At 30.3% G+C, this 24,537-nt stretch overlaps 2 protein-coding genes across 4 annotated transcripts in view; one reads left to right on the top strand and one right to left on the bottom strand.

The window, feature by feature from the left end:
- The window catches only part of LOC129975717 (uncharacterized), a 33,086-nt gene extending 11,358 nt beyond the window's left edge, over positions 1-21,728 (top strand). The window contains exons 2-4 of one of the 2 annotated variants that reach the window (XM_056088893.1): positions 14,759-15,195; positions 16,868-17,232; positions 21,492-21,728. In XM_056088893.1, coding sequence (XP_055944868.1) covers positions 14,759-15,195; positions 16,868-17,232; positions 21,492-21,524 — 835 coding nt within the window. In that variant the 3' untranslated portion in view covers positions 21,525-21,728. Of the gene's footprint in view, positions 1-14,758; positions 15,196-16,867; positions 17,233-21,487 lie in introns of both variants that reach the window. The other variant, XM_056088892.1, reaches the window with a different exon arrangement.
- Positions 1-24,537, bottom strand: part of LOC129975715 (unconventional myosin-XV-like) — a 351,522-nt gene that overhangs the window by 30,774 nt on the left and 296,211 nt on the right. For both annotated transcript variants that reach the window (XM_056088888.1, XM_056088889.1), the window contains exons 47-49: positions 24,045-24,197; positions 6,157-6,269; positions 595-745 (exon numbers count right to left, since the gene is read on the bottom strand). In XM_056088888.1, the coding sequence (XP_055944863.1) occupies positions 595-745; positions 6,157-6,269; positions 24,045-24,197 (417 nt within the window). The remainder of the gene's footprint in view (positions 1-594; positions 746-6,156; positions 6,270-24,044; positions 24,198-24,537) is intronic.

Genomic DNA, 24,537 nt, shown 5'->3' with positions numbered 1-24,537 from the left:
ATGCTAACATTTTATCAGTTATTAATTATTTTATAATAATTAATAACTAAAACGACCATTAGCATTAATAAAAAAAACTTTTATATCCCATAATACTACATTAGCTTTTTACATATAAAATATCAGCGTTTTAGAGCTAGCTTTCTGTAAATTACTTTTAATTATAATATTTTTTAACATTAAATAGATATTAATGAAATAATAACTTAGAATTATCGAATATTTATTAAATAAATTAATTTCACCACATGACTTATTTAAATACATAGATTCCACAAACATACCAATATAAAGCAATACTAAATACTAAATTAAAATCTTCGAATTAAGATTCTTTTTAAGAGGAATATTACCAACTTAAACCGCAAACGATATTTCATCTCAGTGTGATTTCGATCTGCAAACATATACAAAAATGAACCGATCGAGATTATATCTTAACTATCACACACAAAGTGGCATCACACCAAAGACAAGACAATTTATGACTACCAGAGCAAATATATAACTAATACATTTTCTGCGAGATGACCACGTTCTAGATTTCATGTCTAGATAAGTTTAATGGGAAAATAACAGTGAAAATGCTCTCACCTTTGTGTACTTAACCATGTCGGCGAGTTCTTTCCAGGTCCAGTCAGACGTGTCCTTGCCTTTTTTACCCTTGCCTTTCTTTGTCTTCAAGCTCTCAATCAATTTGATGGAACCTCGGATAGAACCATCGCGCGTGCGGAGCATTTCATATCTGTAAGAGAAAAGCACAATATAGTTTTTGAAAAAGAGGGTTCATTTTTTTTCCATCTCCAAGCTAAATGGATACCAAACTCTGTGAAAAAATGGAATAAGATGCCGTATATATATTTTTTCTATTACTATCGGCGGAAGAATAACGGATATCAAGCATTTCCAACTTTCTTTTCAAACAAGATAAATAGATATCAATCTCAGAAAAAAACCCGACATGATTCTTTCATTTTTTGTTGTCTCGTATATGTAGTATAGAGAAAGTATAGTAATTGTCAAAAAAAATTCTAACACGAGATTTTAAGCTTCTCTAAGATGCAGATTTCACCGAATTCGAAAATTTATTTTTTGAAATATCTGTTCGTCTGCCCAACTGTCAGTCTGTGACAAAGATAACTCAAACACGATTTTTCATAGACGAATGAAATTTGGTATATGGTCTTTGAACTAAATTTTCACTTTTTTTTTTTTATCAAGTTTTGAATAAAATTTGTCCAGAGGAAGTCCGTCTGTTCGGTTGTTTGAATACAAGTTAAAACGATAATTACAAAACGAAGAGAGTTAGAAAGATAAAATTCGATACACAGATTTAACATCTATAGTGTTGACACTTGCTGAATTCTGAGCCAAATAGAACAACGGGTTGACTGTCTATCGATTTATACTTTCAGAAACACATGATGACGATGATGATGTCGTGTCCGCGTTACCACGGAAAGGGAGTGCAGTAGCTTCTTTAGGGTAAAGACCCCTGAGCACCCGAGGGCAGAAGTCTGACTTCTTGCTCATGAAACTCACATTCGCTTGCACAACACCTTTTTACAGGGGGGCACATTCACACACCTCACAGATAGAACATAGATGAAGAACAACCACGCCCGAACCGGGATTCGAACCCGGGAAGCCCTGATCACGAGGAAGATGCGCTACCCCTATGTCAGGACGCTGGCTTCAGAAAAACCTAAAAGCGATAATTCAAAAGCGTAATGACGTAAATATATCAAATTTGATATGGGATTTTGTGACTACAAGTGTAGCCTTTAACAAACTTTTTGTTTCAATCGATTAGGAAAAACGTATCTAAAATATTGAATCGATTTTTCAAATGTTAGAACCGCATGCCAGGGATTAATCGTCAAAAAAATCGCAAAATATCACATAATATATTCAGTAAAAATGCTAAATTTTAATATTTCATAACTTTTGTACAGTAATGCCATGTAAGTCGTTCTCTGGCACGATAAGTTTATTTAGAGAGTACGCGAGAAAGTTTTGTGGAAACTACCTCGGCTGGTTATTTTTTGCAAGCTTTTCCACACTTTCTTCTCTTACAAGATAAATATATATCAATGTCAGAAATAAAAAACCACCATGATTCTTTAATTTTTTTCCTTGCGATAGCCGATTGAACAATAATGCATATAAAATATTTTAACACTTTTTAATTTCTTATATACGAATTATAGAGTAAGTATTGGGATCTTGGCGCATTTTTTGGCGCATTTCCGCGTTTTATTCTTTCTTGAGTTCGGAAAACATATTTTTGGAAAATATCTGTTCGTCCGTCCGTCTGCATGTGTGTGACAAAGGTATCTCAAGATCACTTTTACTTAAACGGAAGAAATTTTTGATAGAAATATTTGGTTTTTACACTAAATGTACATATTTCTATCAAATTTTGAGTCAAATCTAACAAGGGGTTGCATGTCTGTCGGTTTATACTTTCTGAAATAAGTAAATTTCGATAAGTCATAGAAGCAATGACTTAAATTTATCAAATTTGGTATATGATTTTGTGACTACAATTGTAGTTTTGTGTTAAATTTTGGTTTCATTATGTCGGAAAACAAGCCCAAAATACACACATCGTTGGTGCAATAATTGTAACCAACGATTTTGGTTTCAGTTGGTTGGAAAAAACGCGTCTAAAACACATTTTTGGATACTATTACCGCATACCAAGGATTAATCGACAAAAAAACTTTCGAAAGACACTCCATAGATTCAATAAAAATATTTAATTCTTGAAAAAGATTAATCATTTTTTACAATTGTACGCCAATGCCATGGCGTACAATGCATTCTCTGCCTTAACCAAGGTCTCAATTTTTTCTGTAGAAGATGGGCTATAACACTTTTATTGAAGATTATGCGAGAAAGTGTTAAGGAGACTATTACCACTCATTTTACTTAAAATATAAATGGTTATTAATCTGGAAAGAAAATATGAAACATGGAGTAATTCTCTTTTTTTTTTACAATAGCCAGAACAGTGGCACACATCAAGATTTTAAAAATTTTCTTCATTTAGAAATCTGTTCCGACTGAAAAAGACATATTATGATCCAATATCCATTCAAAATTTTTTGTATGACTAACACAACATATTAATGGGTAAATAACTACGTAAATAAGACATTAATTTAGAGAATAATCATAATTTTTTTTTTAAACTTCAGTTACTTTGGTCGGTATTAATTATTATGTTTTAAATCGAGTTTCTAAAATTTTTTATTTCCGGAAACTGGCATCAAGATCTTCATTCAAAATGTTCACGATTCTAAAACTTTCTCTGACTTCATTCGTGACCAAAATCCATAATTTAACGTTCGCACATGTAATTATATATGCGAGAGAATGAAAATCAATGCAAGAGGGACAAAAATATGGTTTAGGTATATAAACAATAATATACTGATCATAATGCCAGTGAGAACGTAATATAATAATATTCCGGAAATGCTGCTAGTCGAGTTTTAAAAAAAAAATAGACTGCAAACGATTTGGTATTTGAGCTTAAAATGCCATCTGTTTAAATCTGGTAAAAGTAAGCTTTTGAAGTGAACAAATTATAAAGAAAAATATATTTAACTATATAAAGTACGAAAAAATAAGCTCACTTTGTAACAAAGGAAGATTTTATCATATGTTTACCAAAATTTTACTTGATGAAATTATCAAGAAATATCTAAAAATTTTCCTAAAATTACAGTTAATTTATAAGGAAATGAACGAGATCTTTCCAGTTTAATAATAGCAAACGATTTTTCATATCTTTTAACGGAAAATACATCAATGATTGTTAAAGTGGAAGCGATGTTTTTAGTGAAACACAAAGAATTCAGCATAATTGTTTTTTTATGCAACAATTTCAAATAACTTATTACAGAAAAAAAAAGGAAAGATGCCGAATTTTTCATCCGAACATTTATTGAAATATTTCCATATCTTGATGTCGAATTTTTCCACAAAGTCTAAAAGAGATTGATTTCTATAATGCATGGCATCTTTTTAAGTTTAAAGACAAAAGCAATAATTTATATAACCGAGAATTTTTTTTCACTTCGAAACATTTAAGTTTTATTTATATGTTACGCAGAATGTTTTTGAAATATTAAGAATAGACAACAGTTCTTTTGAAAAAATCAAATATTCAAGAATGCAATGAATTCTTTAGCCGTAACTGTCTTCAAAAGCATGGTAATATAAAGGTGAAAATGAAATGAAATAATGATTATCTGAGCAAAAAAATTAACAGTTGTTCAGTGAAGTTCCTGGAATTATTATTTTTTAATTTTATTTCAGCGAAACATTTACCTCGCCAAACATTATTTATTAAGCACCTCAAAGCAATTTTTATTTTCTAATTCGAATTAATTAAAAATATGCAAAATTCTGGCAATTTTCGCAATAACTTCTGAAAGTATTATAACACAATAATAACTTTTAGATAATCTAAAGGTGTAAAATGTTATGTTTTTAATGATACTAATTATTTGCTGTATAACGTTTTTTTTTTTTTTACATATTGTTGATTATCAGCATATGAAGCCTAATAATTGCTTTTAATAATATCTTTGAAGTTCTGTCCTGCTTTCTATTACGGTTTAACTTCAGAATAAAGCAATGACAGAAAAATTTCAAAGTGCACTCATTTTTAAAAACTGTTGCTCTTTTCTATGATATAATTAGATGTGTAAAAGTATAGACTTAATATAGACAGAAAATTAGTGAAAAGGGAGTGCAATGAAGAAAAAGTTTCAAGTTGAATTTTAAAAAAAGTTGAATTTAAAAAAAAATCAATGAGGAAACCATTAACACCAAGTTACAAAAAATATGCAATTGATATTTTCAAGGGGGCAAATTTTAATTAAAAATTAAAATGTAAACATTTTTCCTCAATAATTCTGGGGCACATGATCGCAAAAAAATCATTTTCACCACTATAAAATTAAAAAAAAGTCTATAAGTAATACGAATTGTATTTTTTCAGTTAAATTTAATAATTGAAAAATGTAATGATATTTTAAAATAATATTCTTGAATATTTTAATTACTATATTTATATTCCAGTATGCTGCGATGATATTAAATACATTTTTTTTGCCTGCACTATATTCGTTGACATATAGAGTAAATTTAAAAAAGAAACTGCAGATAGATGAATTAAAAAAACAACATTACCATGCTTCTATAATTCGCTTAAAATCTTTAAATTTTGGATATTGTCAAACTCAATAACGTATCAATACAATCACATAATGCAATTAAGACCCCCCCTCCCAAATATTAGAAACTCTCTTACTTCAACAACAATATTAAGCTATTTTATTAAATTAATTAATATTAATTAATTTCAAATAATTTAAATTAAACTTTTAAAATAAATTTAAAAAGTTCAAAAGTTAATATTAAATTAATAATTTGAAATAAAATTATTATTAAATGTTGAAAATTGAAGGCAAAATTTTACAAAATATATATTTCCTGAGGTAAACATTACGTTCAGTAATTTTAATTACATTTTATAATAGTTTAAATAAATTAATCAGCTTACATATCATAAAAACATCGGCTAAAATACAGTTAGAATGATTTTTCGGAGCAGCTATGCAAATGGAATTCCCAAAGTAATTATTTTAAAATATAAATGTTTTGTTACACAAAAAGTTGAAATTGTTTCAGATTTGAATAGAAAAATTAGATTCGCAGGTACAATATTTAGTTGTGATTCCGAAATTCATAGTATGATAATTTATTTTTTAACAGCAGAGCCATGTCCAATAAAAGCATCACCAAGATATCGCGTCGTAAAATACCTGTAAAAATGCCAATGAATTCCACTTACTTGACATTACGAGAACCGAACCATCCTTTTTGTTGAAACCAATTCACAACACTTCGCATTCTAATATAATCCACCTCCAAAAAAAGATCCTCAGTTGACCATTCCAAGCACAACACACCCTACCTTCTTGCAGCAACCATATTCACACATCCCACTTTCACAGACAGACTGGTTTCTCATTTTGATTGATTTCCTTGTTCGCTTCGTTTAGCACACAACACAGAATAAGGTGCTGCAGGTTATTAAAATTGAATAAAAGCAAATAAAAGAAGAAACGCACTCACTTGTCTAAACTTTCCCTGAAGTTGAAGAGGGCGAATTGTAGCAAAGATTTGGCGTCATTGGCGGGCTGTGGCGACTGGTTTACTTCACTTCTACCCTCGCTATCGAAGTTTTCCTGCTCCAAAAAGACAAGGAAGACATGGTTAGAATAAATAAATAAATAAATATGAGTCCAAGAACAAAATGTAACCGATTAGCATCGAACTGGAGATCAAACCGATTAGAGTAAAAGTCATGCGAACAGTTATAACTTCCGCGAATTTAGAAATCAGATATTAATATGGAATACATTTGTTTTTCTCTCATGGTGGTTGGTTATATAGAATGGATTATGCTTTTGATTAATTGATTTCTGATTGAGATATACAAAGGAATTAAAAAAGTTATAATTCCCTTTCACAGGGTTTTGAACTATCCTAAATAGGATAATTGAAAACAATACAGGGGATGTCAACGCCTTACATTCAGATTTTTTTTTCAGAATTCATAATCTAAAATAGTTGCATGAATTCACTTCGACATTTAAGAAATTTATTTTTATGTGCTATTTAACTATTTTGAATCGAATTTCCTTTTTTTTATATTAGAAATCAATGCTTTAAAAATTAGTTTAAGACATTAGTTGGATAGATTTAATCGTAATCTTGAAATAAGGTGATTGTTTTCTATATTTTTGTATATTTCTATTGATAATCTTTACCGACCTATGCAAATTGGTGTAATATTTTTACTATGGCAAGGATCATCGATATCTTAAGAACTAGCAATAGGAAAACAGAATACGAAATGTTTCATGTTTTTTAAACAATTATTTCATGTCTTTTGTCTGGTCTGTGTGAGCGCGCATATGTGCACTATCAAACAAACCATCAAACATTGGGAAATAAATTTGGCAGATATGTTTTGAAAAGAAGAAATGTGATAATCGTCGAGATTTTTTTTTTTGAAAATTTATTTAGACTTTAGTTAATTAAAAAATAAACACAATTACAACTTTTTTTGAAAAAAACTTTCTGAAATATTATTATTATATTAATCTAAAGGAAATATTATATAAATCTAAAGTCAGTAAATAAAGTCCTCTAAGATAGTAAGTGCATGCGAGTTCGCAAATTGTACAGACTAAGTCTATGGCAAAGGATACCGACGTGCTCTGATTGGTTTAAGCCTTGGCATCTTTTTGGCAATGTTTTGCACTCATAATAGTGTAGTTTTCGCTTATTTGACTCAAACCTTGTACCTTTCGTTAGTTTTATGGAAGATACGAGTGAATATCAACAGGATCTAATTTTTATTAATATAATTTTTTCCTCTAAATATTAATTACTGCTAGTGATACTGCTAATATTAATTAATAATAATAATAATAAATATTACTAATAATACTAGTAATACAAGTAACTAATGTTGTTTATGCACAGAAGTATAAAAACTAAATGAAAGTAATTACTCAACATATAATGCAGCAATTAAATAATTCCTATTTTTCTATGATTTTCGTACCTTTATTAGATAATTTATGCAGTCATAGAAACTTGTTGCTGAACGTTTGTTACTTTCCCATCAACTACATATGGGAAGATGATTACATAATGCCCAAAACGTATAAATATGTAAGCTTTAACGGAATATGTGATTCCGTAGCAAATTTTTTTAGTTATATCAAAATAATATTAAAAAGAAACACATAAAAAATATTTTTAATAAAGCTAAAAAGATACCAAGGCTTAAACCAATCAGAGCACGTCGGTATCCTTTGCCATAGACTTAGTCTGTGCAATTTGCGAACTCGCGTTAATTACTGGCATGCGGATAATATGCCGCACGTACCGCATATTGCAAAGAATAAATAGCCACTAAGCCTAATGATTATGTGTCCAGCTTTCAGATCATTTTACTGAAATATATATATATTCAACTAATATGTAGCTGCACATAAAATGTGCTGTGCCATTTTATTATTGAAATCAAATGCAAATTTTGAATGAGATCTAAGAAAATGAATTTGGCGCGAATTATGTGGCACTAGATGCAATTTGATTCCGCTTAGGATATTCATCTAGACATTGAACAAAAACGGAACTAGTCGGTTATAACGGCGACTAAAAAGCGCCAAGAAAACATTTCGCCAAATTCTAGAAATATACACAAATTATATACAAAAATTGCGAATACAAAAATTGAAATGGACAAATTGGCGAAATTTTTTCTTGGCGCTTTTGGGTCGCCGTTACAAAAGACAGATACCCCAAAAGCATTTAAAAATCCACTAAAAAATTTATCTATTATCTATTTTATCTATCAAAATCTGAAATTAAAAATGATTTGTTTAGAGCAAAATGCATAATAAATTATGCATGCGAGATTTTACCGAAATTGAATAAAAACTAATTTCCTTCAAACAAACAAACCGAATGCCCCACAGCAATTACATAAGAAAAAAAAACCCAGATGTATCTAATGAACCTATTTATACAGTACTTATACATTAAACATTATTTCTGATTGATATAATAATTTCAGTATTATTTAGATAATTATACAACAATACCAGATATAAATTTGAAGGATTAATACGTATTGCGTAAAAACAAGCATTATCGGAATGAATCATCTGCGGGATTATGGAAAATATGAGTCATAATTTTAGAATCATTGTAATGGAACTGAGTCCGGATGCAGCAACATGTTTGGGGAAGGAGGAAGAAAGCATAATTGAAACGGTTCATGAAATTCAGAGGAAATGAAGTTTTGACGTACGGATGTTCCAGGACCAATTAATTCGCCAATAAAAGGAAGGATGCTCTTTCCGATATGCCATAAAAAAGTTTTTAATGCTTTAAACATCACAGTGACAATAAGATTCGAATAGATTGGTAGTTAGTTATTGAGGGTATCTACATATTTAGTACAAAATAAAATAAAAAGCCACCAATTTTTTTTTTTTTTGAGTTTTACAGTAGTATTTACTTTTTCTATTATCATCTTTACAAATATTATGAAATCATTATTTGGATACTGTAATGAAAAAAGGAAACTACCATTTTTTTCATGGATTTCAGGTTCGGCACAATAAAATGTATTTAAAAAGTATAAATAGAATCAATTCTATTCCGTTATTATGGGATAATCAGTTTTAGATAAAAAGTAGCGTTAGATTTTTTTCGATAATGCTTTGTGAAACAACTCGATTTATTACATACTAGCCGCCTTTGGCGACCAGCCAGATCACCAGTATTACCGCTCGCTACAATTTTCAATTAAATATTTTAAGTAACTTGTCTTTTAATAGATTCTCAAACAAAACCTTTTTAATCTTCAAATTTTGTTAGTCATACCAAGCTTATACTGTTGTTTAGATCGTTTCGTTCAATTTACTATATATATTTTGCTAATGTGTTGTCATTTCCGGTAAAACTTCAACTTTAATTTAAAGTGGAAATGATGAAATTGCAATTGATATAAAGATAGTTTTTAATAAAACCAAGCGTTTTATTTTATTTATCATCTTTATTGTTATTTATTTATTTATTATTATTATTGAATGTGAGTATTGCAAACAGAACCGCTCGGTATTTAAGTCTTATGTGAACTACAAAATATTCTTCATAATTTATGTAATATCTCAAACGATAATTCAACAAAAATTTCTCAGATTCAGCATAAAATTCAGTTTTTAGTTTTGCTTTCAAAAGGATTGAAATGAAATCAATAATAATATTTTGTTCTGGCCTATAAATATATTTAAAAAATTATGAAGTCTAAATTTAATGCAGTAAGGTATCAGATTCTGAGAAATATTCTGGACACACCAAATTTAGATATGGTTATATCACTACTACTAATAAAACGCTAATCTAAATTTGTTGGTGCATTACAGGGTAGATCTTTGTTTTGGAAAACGGGTTCGGTTTCAAAGTCTGAGAAACACCGGGCCATCTCAGTCTGCAAAACAGATCGGTGAACCCAGCGCCTGGCTTTGAGCGAACAAGCTGATCGTCAAAGATGGCTAGTGTGAAATAACTGCAGTCATTTTAGGGCGTGCCAATTAAAATTAACTAATAATAAAGAAAAATGAGGAAATAAAATATTATAAAATCTTATTTAAGAAGTAGGAGTGATGTTGAAGTTCACTTGTGATGGAAGTGAATACCTGCCGCACGGAAGACATATAATGAAGCCTTCTTACAAATTTTAGACACATCCTTAATTTTCTTCTAGTTGAATTGTATGTTAAATGAACAGAACATAAAAATGTTGACAAAATAAGAGAAGAAATTTGTCTTCAATACTAATTATTACTTTGGTTTTGCACATTTTAAAAGGCAACCATTTCTTTTGGGAAATCGGATATTTTCTACCCCGATAAGGAGGAAAATCATTTCTGACATGACTTTCCATTGCCATCACTATGCTTACCGGAATGATAATATAAGCTCTTTTTAGTTTTTAATTTATGATGCAAATTATTTTTAATAAATGAAGCTTTGCAAACAATGAATTAGCATTTTAATGACTATATTTCAATCTGATCTATTTTTTAATGATTTTTATTAAATGGTTTTAGTATTTTTCATTACTGCATAATGATTGATAACATATTTTAACGATGTTTATATTAAGCATAACTTGTCCTTTATTAGAAAAAAAGAAGGGGGGATACACATTAAGAATCAGAATAAATTGGGAACTTTCTGTTGTTCTTTTTCTTAATAAGTTTTGATTGTAAATGAAATAAAGTTTTATATTTTTAAATCAAATATAACAATAATTGACCAACATTATTTTTAGGAAAATTTTACTTGACTTATTGTATTTTTTAAACTGTTGCCAAACATTATCAAAGTAATATTTAAATAAACACTACCCATTTAACGTAGAAATGCGAACGAAGATTTCAGTACTAGATTTTCATAGTTTCGAACTTTTTCGTATATATATTTAACTTGCTTTTTGATTAAATGTTTACTTTTTAAATCATTATTAAACACCAAATATAAACAGCGAAGTTTACAGCAACAATGTTAATATATATATTGTTTGAAAAATCAACCGGAATCGCTGTTAGCAAGACAACAAAGGTGGGCGAAGTCACCCAAATGAAGAATGCATCAAACATTTCAACAAATACTTCTGCAATAAATAAAACGATTCAATTTCCTCTGTTGCAAAATCTTCCGCAAAAGCACAGTTGTTTCAGATTTATTTACTCACAGACAGGCAGAAATTTAATTGTAGATTAGTCACTTAGATTCAAAATTCTTTTCAGAGCAGATCATATTCTAAATTGCATTTTCGAATTTATTACAAAGTGGCTGGGTGTCTTATACTTAACGAATTACTTCACGATGCCGGACGCTTTGCAATCAGCTATGGATTATCTTAAGAAAAAAGAAGGATTCGATTGCAAGGACGTTATTGGAAAAGGCACTTACGGGTCTGTCATTAAAGTATCGAGTAAGGAGCGCGGATCCATGGCGGCGAAAATAGTGGAGAATAGGTAAATCGTAGCTAATTCAGTATATTTTAATTTTTTTCAGTTTTTTCGAATATGTAATAAAAAAAAATAGAGGAGGAGATCTCCAAAAACTTTCTCGCCTACTCCTTAATAAAGATGATATCTTGTCTCCCCTAGCATAAAACCGTAGACTTTGAGAAAGACTGTGCCAGATATTATTTTCAAAGTCTTGCGCATGAGCACTTTCTATATGATAATAGAGTGCAAAAAATCGAGTATGCATATGGGATAATATTATTAACAGATTATTATTAACATTATTATTATTAACAGACTAGCCGCCTTTGGCGACCAGCTGGTTCGCCAATCTTAAATCTGCACGTTAAAATTTTAATAATTAAATATTTTATGGAACTCCCATTTTAATTGCTTCTTCATTAAAATATTTTAAACCTTCAAATTTTAATAGTCATATAATTCACTCATATTATTATAAAGGCCTTCAGCCATAACGTAATATGTATCTCTCTAATTTTCTGTTAGCTCCCGTAGAATTTATGCTTTAAACTAAAGTGGAAATGATTAAACTGCAATAAATATAATAATATTTTTTTTACTGAAACAAAGCATTTTTTTTTAAATATGAGTATTGAAAACAGAGTCGCTGAGTATTTAAACCTTATGGCCACTAAAGAATATTTTTCTTAATTTATATAATATCTCAAGAAGTTTTCAACAAAATTTTCTCAGATTCATCATAAACAGATCGTTTAATTAACAATGTTTAGTTTCAAATGCATCAAACACTAAAAAAATAAACAGAATCGTTTGAAATAATCTGTCGGAAACATATTAAACCATCAAAACCAAATCCGCATCCGTTGAAAATATTTGTCAACAATAAGAAAACAATGCGCATGCGTGAATTTTCTACTCAAGTTTGGGTAACGCTATGCAGATTAGAAATTTTTAATTTCCTTTATTTTGTTTTATTTTAATTCGAAAGTACTTCAGAATCAATCTGAAAGATCGATTCATTAACAATGTTTAATTTTAAATGCATCAAACATTAAGAAAATAAATAGAATCGTTTCAAATAATCAGCCGAAAAATCTTAAGTCTAGCTTCATGACTGTTGGGAAAAAAAAACTGAAGCCATACTCATTTGGCGATGGGAAAAATGAAAAGATTTTTTTGGCGGGAAAGTTAGTTTTTAATTAATAATTAAAATTCTAATTAAAAATTCAAAAAAAGGGCTATCCTATCTTTTAAGTTAGATCAAACTGCACACGGTGTGCAAATTTGATTAAAATCGGTTAAGTAGTTTAGGAGTCCATCGCGAACAAACAACGTGACACGTAATTTATATATATTAAGATATTATTTTCAAAGTCTTGCGCATGAGAACTTTCTATATAATAAAGTGCAAAAAAATCGAGTATGCATTTGGGATATTATTATTATTATTAGATTATTATTAACATTATTATTATTAACAGATATTATTTTCAAAGCCTTGCGCATGAGCACTTTCTACATGATAATAGAGTGTCAAAAAAAAATCGAATATGCATATGGGATAACATTTATTTCTCAATCGACTGAAGCCAAAAGAATTCCTCTCGGTAAGCTGGAAGGCAAAGGTAGATAGATTCCTTTACACCTGAGTTGCTATCTGACAACATAAATTGTTGATGACAGTTAAAATTAGGGCGCGAAAAATCACTTTTCAGCTACTAACTTCGAAGATATTGCAGTTATCGAAAAACTTTACATACAAAAGTTGTTCGTTTTAACCCTTTCTAGGGCCGTGGGAAGTATGCTTCCCACCAAATTTATCAATCTTTGTATGAAATTATGTAGGTTGGCATAAGTTCTGACACATTTTGTTAGAAAGACAGAAACTTAGATGCTTCAGTTCTTTATCTCACACAAAGTGATGTATCTGGATTTGTAACTTAATTATTAATTAACCAAATTAATGAATGAATCAAATTAAATTTATCTAATAAGCTAAATGAATCCCTTTTCTTATTCTAATTTCAAACCTAAAAATATTTTAACATAATATGACTAGAAAAAAAATGGCCCTTTAAAGGGTTAATGAAACGATAATTTGATTTATTAGCCTTTTTTCAATATTAAGAAAGTTATAGCGAAATGAAAATTTTTCCACCATTTCCACCCGCTTTGAGCTTGATGGGTCAATAACAAACGCGCCGGAGATTTTTACATTTCTAACAACATATTTCAAGCCAGTTAAAATTCAAACAAAACTACTCTTTTTATCCTGTTCACAAGATAAAATGGGCAAAGCATTATACGTAAATTATATAATATACTTTTGAACGATGGGTGATTTTGGGTTCCGGAACCATGATCGGTGAGGAACTGCAGAAATGTTCTCCAAGTCGTCATGAGAACCATTGCAATAGGCAGTCTTCCTATAGGAATTTGGCATAGAATTTTAATTTTTGTAACAAAATTTCATCTATCTAAGCTATTGCGTTTTTAGGTTATCGTGTTTGATCGCATACGAAAATATAGTCCCAAAGATGGTCAACCGTTTGACAGATTTAAATCAAAATTTAATACGGATCAGCACTTTAGATGCCAAAATTGCGCATCAAATTTTATACATTTAGATGTTTACGTTTTGTAATTGTTGTATTCACTTGCGCTAGGGCAGCAAATTTTGTAACAAAATTTCATCTATCTAAGCTATTGCGTTTTTAGGTTATCATGTTTGAACGCATGCGAAAATAGAGACTAAAAGATGGTCAACCGTTTGACAGATTTAAATCAAAATTTAATACGGATCAGCACTTTAGATGCCAAAATTGCGCATCAAATTTTATACATTTAGATGTTTACGTTTTGTAATTATTGTATTCACTTGTGCTAGGGTAGATAGAAATAACTAGTGTTGGATTTCTATCAAATTTTAAAAGAAATCCACTCTATCACTTTGATGTTAAGATCATATTTGTAGCAAATTTCATCCAACTAGCTTAAAGCACTTTTGAGTTATTATTGACAGACAATCATAATTCCAAAAATACATATTCTGAACTCAAGGAAATTTAAAACTCGAAGATTCATCAAAACATCGAGTTAATATTTTTTTATTAATATTTTTTCCACAGGGTTGTAAATCTACTGGAAATTAAAGAATGGTCCAATCTGAAGCACCCGAATGTCCTTCGCCTCCTGGATATGATCTTCAACGTCGACGGGGTGGTCATTTTCATGACAGAACTCATGCAGACCAACCTATTTATGCGTCTTCAGGACAAAGAATTCAAGAGAGAGGCGCAAGCCCCAGAAAAATGTCGCCAATATGCCCGCCAAGTTATGTGTGGCCTTGCCTACATGCACCAATCAGATCTTTGCCATCTGGATTTAAGAGCAGAAAATGTTTTTATCGCCAAAGACGGCAGGGCAGTTGTGGCAGATTTCTCGGGGTTGTGTAGGAAAACTGAAATGAAGAAATTCTGTCCGCTGCCGCATTCCCTACGACCGCCAGAGATGCTGACCAGCAAGAAAAAAGTAGCCCCGATGCCAGTCGATCTTTGGGCTTGTGGTGAGTGGCCTTTCTTTCTACCTTCCCTTAAACTGAATAATTTGTCTTAAAGAATATTCAATACAAAATAAGTGCATGGACAGGAGAATATTTTAGTGCGGTTGGTCCAAACATGAAATCAGGATTTGAAAATAGATAAGTAGTAATTTTCAATTTTTAATCATATAGTTATAAAGTAATATTCTTACGTTTACGTTTCTACGTATAAAGTAATATTTTTAACGTTTTAAGTAAACAGTAGATGCAAAAAGGAAGTAGATGTTGAGTTAAAGAGTGCTTCGAAAACTCTTACGAGAATTCTGAGAGGAATTCTAACTTCACAGCGATAAAAGTTGAAATATTTTTAGTACAGACTGTTGCTTTTCAAATACTTTTAATAAAAATTGTAGAAAGTTTTCAAAAAGTAATTTTATTATAAAAAATTTAAGTCGAAAATAATTTCATGTTCATATCAATTATGAAATTTTCTTTGAAAATCTTTAAAATTTAATATATATTTAGTACTAGATTTTTTTTAACGAATATCTTAAAAGAGTACAATGCAAAATTTTGTCATAGTTTTATTGAATTGTATTGACTATAAGATAAACTATCGGTCATGCAGGGAAATCGGATACATGACAGCGAATGACGCCAAGTAGTAACATTTTTTAAGACGATAAGTCGCCAAATATGTTGATCTTAAAAAAATTCATATTATATTAGCTAGTTTGACGGATTTTATTGCCTTGGCAAGAAACCCGGTACCATAATTTCCTGTTTCACCAAAGTATCTTCAAGGAACACATTAAAAATTCTATCTTGGTTATATATCACGTATAGAAAGATGAAAATCATAAAATTAATACATCTTAAATTTCATATGAGGATTTTATAATTAGGCAGATAACGGTTTGTATTCTACAGGGTGTCCCAAAAAAAATGTATACACTTTTTAGCAGCTGATAACTAAGTTATTTCTTCTTTCTTTACAAACCGAACCCATTGAACCGAGTGAAGACAGACAGACTTGAATTTGAAGAAAGGAAATTTATTTTAAAATGCTGCAGGAAGTATGAAAATGCAGTAGAAGTGCAAAAACAATTTAAGAGGGAGTTTAACAAAGAACCACCTAGACGAGTTACCATCACTCGAATTAGAGATACGTTTGAAGCTGATGGAACTGTTCAGGATGTCCATAAACCTGCAACAGTTGTTCAATTGAGGGAAACCATTGAACATGAATGTACGAATATCCCAAGGGAATTGTTCCATCATGTGTGCTATTCCATCGCTTCGCGTTGTCAGCAGTGTCTGGAGCAGAACTGACATCAGTTTGAGAACAATTCCCTTGCGATAACAAGAACATGCAATAACAAGACAATAGAATGATATTTATAGAATCTTTTATATGATGAAAATTATTCGAATTATAATAAACCCCAAATTTACAATTATTTAAAGTGTGTATACATTTTTTTGGGACACCCTGTATTGTTGATAGAAATATCCATTGAAGAACCCGAAATTTGAGTGAGTATAATAAGGATCGGACTTTCTTACTTAAAATACTATTCCAAAAATATTTCTCGAAAACCAAACCCATCTAAAAGTCAAAGTTATCATCAAAATAGCAAATAAAACATCAATCCTCTTTCTAAAACTTAACTGAATCTAATCACTTCCATTCCAGGCTTACTTTTAGCAAACTTATTCCTCGGGAAAGGCTTCTACATATGCACCGTCAAAAACCAAAAAGCTGGCCACATCGACGCCGTTCTTCAGTACACCGGGTTATTCCGTTGCCAAAACTACGTGGAAAACTTCTTCACCCAAACCTACCCTAACAGCAGCGTGTCTGAAGGTCGTTTAGAAGAAATGATGTCTTTGATGAACATGTTTCTCCAAATAGACCCTGAATTGAGAATTGCGACAGAAGAGGCCTTAAAACACAGTTTCTTGAGCTTCAGTCCAGAAAAAACCGGTGCAGTAATTTTAGAATCCAAGAACACTTCCGGGACGTTGACTAAGGCGAATTCTTCCTTGTCTGCTGATACGGTAGGGTGTTCGTTCGCAATTTAAATGTACCTTTCGGCGATAGTAGTTTTGTAACTTCGTGACTGGTGAAAAGACATTTAAAGTTTTTGAAAAGGGAACAACAGTAATTATTTTGTCAGAGTTAAGTGGTACGTTAGTTATTTCCGACTAGCGTGCTGAATATAGTTCAGTACTAAAAAAATACAACGAACTGATCTGAACGGTAAAGATAAATTGTGATTCTTGAATATTTAATGTTTGAAAATTATCAATAGACTTATCTTATTACGAAAAAAAAAAAAAAAAAAAAACAGTTTTATAATGAACATATGACGTTCGAATTTTTCAACCATTTTCAATAATTTAAATTTGTATTTAATTGATATTTTGGAATTCATTTCTTCCCTTCATTGTTTCCTAAACTTTAAACGAGCAATTATTGCATATTATATAACTTTATTTCCTGTATCTCGGAAAGGACTCACACGATATGGATCAAATTTTATAATTAGATAAGGTTTTGCTTTTTCAGTTTACTTACATAAGTGCTTTTCCTGAAAAAACAACGCGATTTTATGCAAAAAAAAAAACAAAAAAAAACATACTTTTATAAATAAATATTGACATATTTAGTTACATGACTTGCATAAGCGTAATACAGATGGAGTAATGGTTAGGGCTTTTTTGCATTTTTCTAATGCGCTATTCCGCGTTTGTAATTAAATTAGACTTCGCATATAACTAAGCGAATCATAGGATAGGATTTTATTCATTATTTAAAAAAAGCCTGACGAGCGAAATGAAAATTGGAAATTCGGATATTAAGATTAACGATTCCGTTTTTGAGTTTCTAGAACGATAATTAAATAGAAAAGAGTGTTTTTAGTGTAAACATTTATGACAGCTTTTTTACTTAATTTAATTACGAATATTTCTTCGTACAAGCATTTCTTTTAGCAGTTTTCCTTCTATTTTTTTTTAACAATCTAAATTATGTAAAAAAAAGCATAATAATTGAAATCTAATGCTTCGTCCAAAATATGTAAAAGTTATTGATTAAAATAGTTAACGATTTTAAAAATTTGTATTCAATTTGGAAATTCTTACTTCACTAGTAGTATTTAATGATGAGTGTTTCACAAAAAATATGAAGTAACTTAAGATAATTTCCAAAATAATAATAATAATAATAATAATAAATAAAGTTCATATTCCATTTTTCAACATATTTATATCACCTTTTATATGGAAGTACATTGGGTAATATATGGATATTTTTATGATTATATTTTAAAAACTTGCATCCAAGTATCGATTAGCTAAAATAAATATGGGCCAAATAAGATTACGTAAAAGAATATGTCCAGATAATTAACAGATAATTTTAAATGGTTCATTTGTAGTTGATTTTTACAATCAAATAATAACCGTCTTGTAAATAAATGTAATTAAATTACGTTTTTGTTATAAAATTTTTTATTAATTTTTAAAAAAATTAATTAATTTTAATAAAAATTAGTCTTTTTTTAAATAAAAAATTTCCAAATTATAATTTTAAAGAGCACAAATAGTAATATTGGCAAAACATAAATGCTGGCACGAGAAGTGTCTTTTTTCCGTAGCATCAGTCGCCAAAGCGTACAAAAAAAGCTGAAAACAAACGAGACTTTCTAGAACGAATTTAGCAAAAGCCGCAGGTTCCGATTTTGAAAATAAGCTACAGGAACACAATTTTTAGAGGTCACTTCTTAAAGCTAATATCGTAGATATGCCTTAGGCTTAACATTGTGGTGTCTCCCGATATAGATTTTAAGGTCCACCAGGATGCTCGTAGCGTCAGTGCGAAAAACCGGCACTGGGCATAAAGAAGCTTATTTCACAAATGTCACTGATCTAAAGGCAAAAAAAAAAAAAAAAAAGTGATACCAAATAATGCCTGAAGGGAAAAAAATGCAAAAAGTATTAACTAAAAAGTAAATGTCTAGAAAAAATTATCAAAACTACAGACCAATTGGCTTTTTTTAAATACATTTAAAGATTTTTTTAAATGGCTAAAAAATAGCATATTTTTCCGAGAACGCTTTAAGAAATATATTGTCCCAGAAAAATTTGAATGTATACAAGACAACAAATATGAGGGGAAAGCCAATACTTTATTGCAAACATACTAAAACATATTTTTGCAATTATTGGCCATGGAATTTTGCGGCACATATTGAACATATTACTGGCTTTTTTTTTTTTCTGCAAGTCTTTCATTGGCATGACACAATAGGCATTTCATAGTTTGCTTTTCAGAATCAGTCACATTGGCAAAATAAATAAGCAGCTTCATTTTGTATACAAGATTCATATGTTGAAGACATTTTTTTAGAATGAATATTTTCCTGCAATTTTGCCGATTTGGCAGACATTTTCTGTGCAACTTATTTTGAAAATTAGCCTTTTCCTTGGACTTGATTGGTGGTCAGAAAAATTTCCCCTTCCGCCCCCCTCCCCAAAAAAAACCTTCTGTTCTGAACAAAAATAACTCGATTTCTGTAGTTCCCTGCTCCTGAATTCATGCTTTACAAATATTTTTGTCCATTTTTATCTTTAAGATAATTCTTTCCATGCAATTAAACTGAAAATTTCTTAAATAGTGGAAAAAGAAAAGACCCCCCCCCCAAAAAAAAAACTCCCTGCTGATTTTCGGAAGAACCGCATCCCTGTTATTTAATAAACAGCGCGAATTTTGGTTGCTCGTGCTAAGTGGAAAAATCAAACTTTTTAAATCAAAACAATATCTATTTTTATTTTTTATTTTTTCATATACGTAGTATAGAGAAAGTACAGTAATCGTCAAAAAATTCGAACCCGAGATTTTGTTTTATGAATCATCACATTTTAGACCTCTCTGAGTTCGAAAAACATATTTTTAGAAAATGTCCGTCTGTCTGTGACAAAGAAAACTAAGAAAGTTTCTTGGGACAGATGAAATTTGGCATGATCCCTTTACACTAAATTTGTACATTTCGATTAAATTTTGAGCAAAATTCGTTCATAGAAAGTCTGTCCGTCCGGCTCTTCGAATATAAGCTAACACGATAGCTACCAAACGAAAAAAGCTAGATAGATAAGATTCGGTACACAGATTTAACATTTATAGTGTAGACATCTACCAAATTTTGAACTAAATCTAACAATGAGTGGACCGTCTGTCGGTCTGTACTTTCAGAAACATGCATGCGCAATAACTCAATAAACGTAGTGATTTGAATATATCAAATTTAGTATGGTATTCTGTGACTATAAGTGTAGCTTTGTGCAAATTTTAGTTTCAATAGATTGGGAAAAACACTTTCAAAACACAAATTCGATTTTCAGATACTGTTAACTGCATGCTAGGGATTAATCGCCAAGATAGATTTTCGGATACTGTTAACTGCATGCCAGGGATTAATCGCCGAAATAGATTTTCGGATACTATTAACTGCATGCCAGGGATTAATCGCCAAATAATCCACCAAGGTAGATTTTCGGATACTATTAACTGCATGCCAGAGATTAATCTCCATATAACTCGCCAAGATAGATTTTCGGATACTATTAACTGCATGCCAGAGATTAATCTCCATATAACTCGCCGAGATAGATTTTCGGATACTATTAACTGCATGCCAGAGATTAATCTCCATATAACTCGCCGAGATAGATTTTCGGATACTATTAACTGCATGCCAGAGATTAATCTCCATATAACTCGCCGAGATAGATTTTCGGATACTATTAACTGCATGCCAGAGATTAATCTCCATATAACTCGCCGAGATAGATTTTCGGATACTATTAACTGCATGCCAGAGATTAATCTCCATATAACTCGCCGAGATAGATTTTCGGATACTATTAACTGCATGCCAGAGATTAATTTCCATATAACTCGCCGAGATAGATTTTCGGATACTATTAACTGCATGCCAGAGATTAATTTCCATATAACTCGCCGAGATAGATTTTCGGATACTATTAACTGCATGCCAGGGATTAATCGCTAAGTAACTCGCCAAGACAGATTCAGTAAGAATGCTAAATTTCACGCTAAAGGTGAATATTTCTAACTATTGTAAACAATGACATGCAAGGCATTCTCTGGGATAAAATCTTTATTATTTATTAGAGAGTATGCTAGACGATTTTGCGAAAACCACTTCCTCTGGTTGGGATTTCGCATATTAGTTAGATTTGAATGAATTTCCCAATTTTTACAATAAATAATATGGTTTTCATTTGACAGGCAGCTGAGGATACCGAATCTCCAAATCTTGATGTGAAATTTCTTCAGCACAGCACAGGTGCCATCAAACCAAAGACAGGCAAGTGGCAAAAATACAAATTCCGGTTCGGAAAACTAAGACTAAACCTTCTAGCCCCACCTGTTTCTTCTAAAACAGAGAAAGCAAAGACAGAGGAGCCGCAGAAAATGAACAAGAGCAGTGCGAAAGTGTTTTTCAAAAAATAAAACATTAAATATTCTACTCGTCATTATTTTTGCAATTCAATCCTGGATTTGCTCAACATCATCATTTTGACTTTTAGAATAACACACTGAATTCTACCACACATGCATCATGAATTACGACTTTATGAACCTATTTTATGTCTTTCACGTGTAGTACATTAGGTTTAAAATAGACATACGATTTACGATGTACTTTTATAATAAAGGTGGCACAAAAGTATACCACTGAGAAAACGATGATATGGTAGCGTAAACAGAATGGCAATACATACATATGTACCGAGAAAGTTAAAAGAATTCAAAATTCAACGCACTTCAGTGGCGCAGGTAAGGTAAGTGGCGCTCGAGGCATATATGAATTTTTTTTTGTTACCGATATTGGCATCAGTACGCCTGTAAGAGTAAATTGGGTCCAGAACTTGGTATCACTTTCCGCCTACTCATAATAATTAGTTTTAAAAATTGATAAAACATATTAAATTTATCTTCATGGCATTATTAAGATTGGCAGCCGGAACATTTACACTTCTCTTACTTCACAATCACTTCGCTGCGGAACTTTATTGATAAAATAAAATCAATAATTTTGTAATTTAAGTGTTGTATTTTATGCCTTAAGTGCTAATTTTGGACATGCTGAGCCAAATATAAGATATAAATGATTACATATTTCAATTTTCCATTAAGAGTACTTTAGAATTTCTAAATGTGTTTTCAGCTTCCTTTAATAAAAGAATATGAATTAAAAGTGCTCATATAAGTGTATCAAAACCAGTATCTTAAGAAAAATTTGGGGAAGAGGATTTTCTCATATATTTCTTAAGTGAAGTCAGTTTTTGCCACGAAATATCAAACCTATGCTTATAAATATCGCAGCCATTCGACATAAAATGACATTTTTAATGGTTAAAACATAATCAGATAAACGGCTGCGTTATAAAATGAAAAACCGTTTTATAATTGACGATTTTAAATGAAATTTCTTAATTGAATTTATTTATTTCAAGAAAGATTAATTACTCCATTAAAAAAATTTTCCCACTGAATTATGAAATTACTATTAAAGAAAAATTTAAATAACATTAATAACTCGATATTGACAATGAACGCCAATTTCTTACTTAATATCTACGTATATTTAAAATGGAATTTTGAATCTGAAACAATACAGCGATTTCTGTCGACGTTCGAGATGAATGCTATTTTAGATAAATAGTGCAAAAATTAAAAATAAAATAAATATAAAACAGCATTACAAATAAAAATTTTAACAGATGTCATAATAAGAATCTCACAATTTATGCTGCATTAAAAAATATTTAACAAAAATTTTTCAAAGCTTTACGTTTTAATTACAGTAACAGACCAGATAGAATAAAGGGTTTTTATAAGCCCCAGGCATATAACGAGTACAACAGAATGGGGAAATTTGAGGTAAAACTAAAGAACACAATACAGATTTTTTCGCTATTATCTGTCAAATTGTGCCAAACAGTAAAACACTCGCCAAATGTGAACTAAAAAATTGCTGAGTGTGCTTGTTCAAGTGTGACAATAGTGATGTGACGATGGGGGGGGAGGGAGAATATAGATATCCACCACGCCACTGCAATTTGCAACAAAAGCAAAATGATAATTTATCTTTTTCTAAAGACAAATAACAATAATGCTCCAAGTATTTTTTATCCTTATGATTCTTTCACTGCGCAGCTTGACAGAATGATCGTCATAAAAAGCAATTTATTTAATATATAGATAAAAAAAATTCTCTAATGTGGTTGACAAAAAAAAAAGCTTTATTAGCAACAAGATTTGGCAACATCTACATATTTTTTTTCTAAAATCAAAATGCAAACGATTTACATTGAAAAAAAATGTTAATCGTTTGCATTCTGATTATAGATTGCTTTCACATTTAATAAAATGCAAACGAAAACATTTAAAAAAAATGTAAATGTATTCCAATACTAAATAAAAACGGAAATTCTAGAGTTTAAATCACATTTTATTTCTTTTACAATGTTGCACACTGGAATATCATCGGAACTCAAGTACGAATTTGAATTATTGAATTATAGAACATAAAATGAATGATTCAACATTAGGATTTTAACATAACCTATTACACCGTAAGAAAAGAATTTTATGATTCTTTTAAAGAAGAGATGTTGCCAGCAAAATTAACATATATATATAAAATGTTTACAAAAAAATTAAATACTACATGCATTATAATTCAGTTCAAATTAAAAATTCGTTAACTCTGAACAGAATTTGAAAGAAAATATCTCAAGGCTTTTGTTGAAAAACAGAATTATTTAGTATCACTTACCATTTTGGATTCAATCCAAGCAGGAGGTTCACTTTCTCTTTCTCTGTCCAATGTACCATTCATGTGGCTATCGGAATTATACGAAGCCATATCTTCGATGTACTGACCGCGTCGTACTTTCTGCTGAGGCTTAGACTGAACCAAGCTCTCCAACTGTCAAGTGGAAACAATATTGCCCTTAGTAAATGATATGCTAACCCTGAACAAGCTTAATACTGACATTGGTATACTATATAGAAAAGTTGTCTGAGAATCTAAAATTACTATGTCCAACTATGTGTATTCGCTATGAAAAAAGAATAACTAAAAAGTGATTTTTTTTAAGAATAAGATATGAATTTAATGATTGACATGCAAAAAAAGTCATTTAAATTAAGCAGAACACGAACACTTACGAACAAAGCTGACATTTTGAACACGCGACAGTAAAAAAATGAAAGGACTTTGTTTGCTGAAGAAAAGAACAGATTGAGTTACAGCATTGTTTACTTCC

The sequence above is a fragment of the Argiope bruennichi genome, chromosome 7 (genome assembly GCF_947563725.1).
Source record: "Argiope bruennichi chromosome 7, qqArgBrue1.1, whole genome shotgun sequence".
In the NCBI taxonomy this organism is placed as follows: domain Eukaryota; kingdom Metazoa; phylum Arthropoda; class Arachnida; order Araneae; family Araneidae; genus Argiope; species Argiope bruennichi.
This window is presented reverse-complemented; position numbering and strand designations above follow the sequence as displayed.